The sequence below is a fragment of the Rhodamnia argentea genome, chromosome 3, assembly GCF_020921035.1.
Source record: "Rhodamnia argentea isolate NSW1041297 chromosome 3, ASM2092103v1, whole genome shotgun sequence".
Taxonomy (NCBI): Eukaryota; Viridiplantae; Streptophyta; class Magnoliopsida; order Myrtales; family Myrtaceae; genus Rhodamnia; species Rhodamnia argentea.
Window position 1 is genome coordinate 8,776,138 of NC_063152.1, and position 6,333 is coordinate 8,782,470.

Genomic DNA, 6,333 nt, shown 5'->3' on the forward strand with positions numbered 1-6,333 from the left:
AAAAAAGATAGTATTACGAATTGAGTCTATAGTTTTAATCATTACTCGAGTATTAAATGCAACTTCTAATTTTTCGTTCAAATTTAAATTGGATAATTTGCTTTATGAGAAAGATCATTCTACATTGAATTCCTTTTGCAATCTAATGGACGACTATTGATTGTATCTTAGTAAACAACTTTTTTTTTTATCTCATTGTCGTTTTTTGAAATTGCAATACTTGTATTAAATTTTAATTCGATTGAATAAAATCAATCGCTATATTTCATCTAAGAACAAAGAAGAAATAGATAGGTGCTTACCTAATCCTCCATCCATTGTACCCATACAAGATCAAGACAGATTCGAGGAATGTGAGCGATTTTTGGCCAATCCACGCCCGTTGTTGGTCGACATCTCTCGCTCGGTTCACCACAATATTCGACTCGTAATTCTTTGAGGGCGAGTGAGGGACTGGATTCCTTGCGGCATAGATGATAATTTGAGACATCTGATCAAGAAGATGTATCTGAGATGTGAATGATTGGGCAGCCATTCGGGTATAGCAGTGAAGCTCGGGCAATCATATACGTAAAAGGACTCCAATTTACAAGCGGACTGATCCAGACACTGCAGCAACTCCATCACTTGTTCGGATTTTGATATTGCCGGTGTATGAAGATTCGAAGGAAAAATGGGCTTGTTCTCCTCGGTCAACATGAGCTTTGAATCAAAAATCTCCAAGATCTGTAGGGCAGTTAATTCCACAAAAGGAATAGATATTGGTCCCCTACAATTAACAATTTCCAACCGTCGAAGGCAAGTCAGTCGACAAGTGCCTTCAAACAAAACTTGTAGATTTTGGCATCCATCGAGTCCCAACAACTGTAGATTTTCTAGGTATTGTATTCCACTTTCTTGCAAACTCTTCTGCTTTGTTGTTACGGTTAGAAGTCTAAGGCTGACAAGCCTCTGCATATTTTTGGGTAATTCGCCTAACTCTGAGCAACCATCGAGATATAAGTGTAGCAAACTCTGCAGCTCGCAAATGGTATCCGGAAGCTTCTTCAGTCGCTTGTTCCCAGAGAGAAGTAACGTCCTCAATTGCTTCAAGTTGCATATTGAACTTGGAAGCTCCTCAAGACTACCATTTCTTAAATACACATACCGTAAATTGTTACACTTGGAGATACAGGTGCTAGCAAACTCTCTAGTAATAACTCCATCCTTGACATCTAATTGAAAATCAATTACACGGAGCCTCTTCTAAGTTGGTTTTCTCAGAAATGGTGGGACTCCATCAAAACTAGAGAACGAAACGTACCGTGCTCTTTCCGAAATCTCTTCAGTGTCTAAGCCAACAATGGAGCAATCATTTCGAGCCACAATCGTTGCAAGAGAATGGACTAGATCGTGCACTTTAAAAGTTAATATTGATTCGGACTCCTCAACTTGTTGGATCAAAGATCTCTTCCACAACTCTTTGACGTACTCAACACTACTGTCTTCTTTTTCCGTTGTTGAACTAATGAGTCCTGAAGCCATCCATAAGGCACCTAAACGATCGCTACGAAATTCAAACCCTCTGGGAAAAAGCGAAAATGTGGCAAAGCAACGTTTTAAGTGGGACGGTAAATGATCATAACTGAGCTTAGGTACTGGCAGAAGGTCCTCTTTTTCTTCCACTAACTTCCATACCTCGCTATCTCTTATATGAGCCCAATATGGTACTTCATCCTTTGCGAAAAGTAGACTCCCCAAAGTTTTCACAAGGAGAGGAACTCCTTGACATTTTTTGACAATGTCATCTCCCATTTCAAGGAGATCAGGACGTGGGTGCTTTTCCTTTTGGTCGAAAGCCCATTTTTTGAACAAGGCCATGGAGTCTTCATGAGAAAGACCTCTTAGATTATGTGCCGGATGGGTACCCGTTATAGAAGCGACTTTTGAACTGCGCGTTGTCACAATTATCTTGCTTCCACTCTCTCCTTCGGTTAGCAAAGCTTTCAATTCTTCCCATCTACTACGGTCGTTGCTCCATACGTCATCCAAGACTAGTAGAAATTTCTTGTCTTTGATGATGTATCGCAAAGAGGTTTGCAATTGCTGAATGTCAAGGTTACTCGAGCTTTGACCAGTTGCATCTTTGATGATTCCTTCGATAGTTTTCTTTAAATCAAAGTCCTCGGGCATGCACACCCATAGTCCTGATTCGAATTGCTCTTTCACGTTGTCGTCATTATAAACTAATTTAGCTATGGCCGTTTTGCCCATACCTCCTATTCCGACAATGGGAATCACCGAGAGATTTTTCCGATCTGATTGCATTAATATCTCAATTATCTTTTCCTTATCACTTTCTCTTCCGACGACATCCAACTTGTTTATGAACGAGTAAGTCATCTCTCGCGATCGCAAATGCACCACACCATTGTCGACACTCCGCACATTAAGATCAAACTGATTCTTTTCGACGGAAATTTTTGATAATGTCTCCCTAATCTCCTTGATCTTACGACTGATTTTTGCACGGAGTATCAGTGGATTGAGAGAGAAAAGAAGCGGTGTACCTTCTCTTTGACGCCCCCGTACCGATTGATTACCCGCTTCCGTAAGGCTTCACACTCGAGTTCATCGAGCACATCCTCCGCATCGTACAACACGTCTCGAAGCCGACGTAGCCACAGTTGCAGGCGGTGGTTCTTCGCCTGTTGCTCCTCAGCATCTAACAACACGGCTGCAATGGCATCCATCGTATCTTTAAGCTCGTGGATCTGATCTTCAACACCGTAAACGGCGACAGCTTCTTGGAACGCCGGAGATGCTATCTTCCCCAGCACACCCTGTGCAATGCTGAAAAGGAGTGATTCAGCCATGCTAGGTGACGGGGAAATTGATTCAGGCTATTTGATTTGAGACAAATAAGAACACACAATGCCTTCCTCTCGTGAGTCAGCAGTTGATATGATGATAACTTGCTCACATATGGATGAAAAGGAGATTCTTTCCTTAACGAATGGCCTGCAAGCTAACCGAAACATTCTTTGTACCTTTCCTTTACCTTGCTTTCCTGGGAACAGTAAGGAATTAAGGTTACTTCAAAGACCCAATCTCGTCCAAGTATCTACTCTTTACCCGCTTATGTAATTCACCTGAGAAATGCTTTCATAATCAAACCAAGCAAAGAATCAAAAGATAGCATATATTGATGGTGCTATGTATAAAGCAAAATACAAAGTGAGATATGGACCAGACCTTGTACGGACCATGGATTGAACTCTTTTCGTGATGTGTTGGTTCACTTATAAAATTTTAATTAACGATGATCAACTCGTCTCGTAATGATTTTAGAAGACTCTATTTTATTCTTTGATGATCCGTTTGGTTCTTGAAAATTTTTTCAATTTCCATTTTCAATTGAAAATGAGAATCAAAATAGTTTTATATTCTCAATTTCTATTTTTTTCTGACATTGCGATTGGTTCATGGGGAAGAAAACTTTCGATAGAGAAGAAATAAGTAAAATTTAAAAGTCAATCCGGATAGTCAGACCACTCTAAGCTTTCATAAACCAGAAAATTCTAGATGGGAGAAATTTTTAAGATTAATTGGTATTTGCGCGAAGTGGACATTATTTCAAATAATAAAAAGCTGGCAGCCCCGTGGGAAACTATGATGAGACAGCTAGGTCCAACAACCAGTATACTTCTGGAAAATTGGATCACTCTTTCCATAATTCCTTCCTCGAACCGGACCCAAAAATGTCCAAAATAAGTAGGGGTGAGTATGGTTTCAGAGTGAAACTTGGAACCTGGAACTTGGAATGGGGTCGGTTCGGTTCCATGTTCCACATTCCAATATATGCATAGTAGGATTCAGTTTCTAAAAATTTAGGAACATGTTCCGATGAATATGTTCTAGATTCTAAGTAACTTATAACTTGTAACAAGTTGTTATGGCTTTTCATGGCATCCGATGATGAGTGTATAATCTGAAACCACTAGTCTATCCTTTTATTTTCGATCATAAAATATGATGATTCACCGAGATTGTTCAATTAAGAATAGAGGTGGAATTTGTCTAGACTCTGAAATCGATCCTGGAATATGTGATAGGATAGGTTCCAGGTTTCAATGCATGCATAGTAGGTTTCAGGTTATAAAAAATGAGGAACCCGCATGGAACCTAATGAAAAAATGACTCTAATTATATTTATCTCTGATTTTAGACTAACGGGTGAAAATGATTGTGTATTCTCTTCTATTTAAGAACTTATATCTTTTTCTCGCCACAAATTATTGAGAAGAGCTTGCCACGCCTTTACATTTTTTTTTATCACAAATTTAGTGTAAGTTTCATTTCATTATCGTTAATAGTGACCCCTCTTAGAGCATGTCACAGGAGCAACTAGGTTTTTGAAATTTTCATTCATCTTTTATGCTTCGTTTGTTTCGCGAAAACTGTGAGGCTTTCAGAAAATATTTTCTCAAACATTATTTTTCAGAAAAATGACAATATTTTCGGGTGTTTGGCTAAACTATGAAAAAGACTCAAAAAATATTTTCCGTCATTTGGTTCCATGAACTTCTTTTAATAATTTTTTTAAAAAATCATAATTTTTTAATTTTTTTTTTCAGTTTTCTTTTTTAATTTTCTCTTTTGTTCAAAAAATATTTCTCATAAAAAGCCTTGACAAAGGCACCCTAGGTTATCTCGGTACCCGTAGGGGAAGACGTTCCCTTAATAACCTTCCATCAATAATTCGCAATATCCTATAACCGACATTCTGCCACTGCTACACGATCAACTTCCAAGCATTCCAAAAATGACAATATCTTTTCCAGTTCATCGATCCACAACTCCGCCTCATCAGGATTCCAGTACCAGCAAATTTAGTGAGGCCTTAATTTTAAAAATTGTTCATTCAAACCCTGCATATGAAGTCCGCCATTTTCAATCCCATATCCGAATGTCAAAGCATTTCTAGAGGCATTAGCTATCTGTTGTTGAGCTTGCTGCCCTATGAGGTTACCAATTTGAGTTAAGGCTTGCAGAATTTCATCCAGCCAGGGATCCTGTCTTGGAGGCCTTCCTCAAGTACCTATCTTGTTCTACTGTCAAAGCGCCTACTGAGGAAAGTTCTATACGACTACCATCAAAATTAGTACCAATTCAAAACAACAACGGTAAAGATTAAACTAACAATCACATGCACATGGTGTTTCCTATTCACTAAACCCATAACTCCAGCGCACCTTATCACTCAAGGTATAACCCCGCTATGATACCAAAATCGGATGTAACACACTCGACCCGATCCCAACGCTACAATTAAGATGAAAAGATCTTTGTGTGCATTTGACATTGCATCATTTGGAGTCGAAGCCAGTTACTGCCGTGGGGCCTAAGTGTCGGTGGGTGAGGTTCAATGACATCCCAAGCACGTCAACCTCAATTCGTCCCTTTAATTTGTATTCGACACCTCAATCTCATGCGGTAGCGAAATTTTAAATATTATCTACCATACGATCATGACAATGAGGGAAAAATTATATATACATGCATGCACAATACGAGTCTACCATTTTATATTACATATCCCTTTCACACAACTTATTAACATCGATATGGGCAAAGCTACACCTATCTCCACCAGTGGCATGGGTATCCAAAGATTTGCCCATCAAAAACTGTTCATCCTCCTTCATCAAAAGCTCCCGACTCTTCTTTGTCGCTCACATGTCATGCGGCCATCCTCTGCCATTGAAAAATGGCGATCCGTCAGAGTCTCTTATTGGACCTACAAGCTCTCCACCAAGTTCTACGTACTACGCCACATAATAACGACGGACCCAATGGTCTAGTCCCTCCTCCAAATATAAGGTTGTAAGCAAGTGGCGGAATGTTGTGTCACTCCCTACATCTACGACATCCACACGCATAACCTCTGTTGACATAGCAAGACCAAAACGCGGGGCGGCAGCCATACCTACAGATCTAAAAATTTAAAGGAATGAGAATAATTTCTCAGTAAGCAAAAATCTAAACCTATGTTAAGTAGTTAGCTAATACAAAACTCATGAAACAAGCAATTGAAAATAAATTGGCAAGAACACTTCCTTATCAAATTCGGCCATGTCAACTATTGTAGACCAGCATGCAATTCTCATTTATTCATATTCGTTCTGCACTCTTTGCAGGCCCATCCGTCCATTCTTGAACGAGGCATCTTGGTGCGCAATTTACATTTATACCGAGGCATCTCATAGGGCAACCCATTCAGGACTCAAGGAGTTACTTGCGTCGTTCCATTTGATTTGTCCCATACCAAATCTCATGATTGAGATGCACTTG

The 6,333-nt window shown here is 39.4% G+C and overlaps 1 protein-coding gene across 1 annotated transcript; it reads right to left on the reverse strand.

Annotated features, from left to right (window-relative positions):
• Positions 1 to 408: 408 nt before the first annotated feature.
• LOC125314062 (putative disease resistance protein RGA1) lies at positions 409 to 2,855 on the reverse strand. The gene is made up of 3 exons (XM_048275516.1): positions 2,572 to 2,855; positions 1,304 to 2,497; positions 409 to 1,132 (listed from the first exon to the last, which is right to left on the reverse strand). The coding sequence occupies exons 1-3, from the start codon at positions 2,853 to 2,855 to the stop codon at positions 409 to 411; spliced, it is 2,202 nt and encodes a 733-aa protein (XP_048131473.1).
• Positions 2,856 to 6,333: the final 3,478 nt, after the last annotated feature.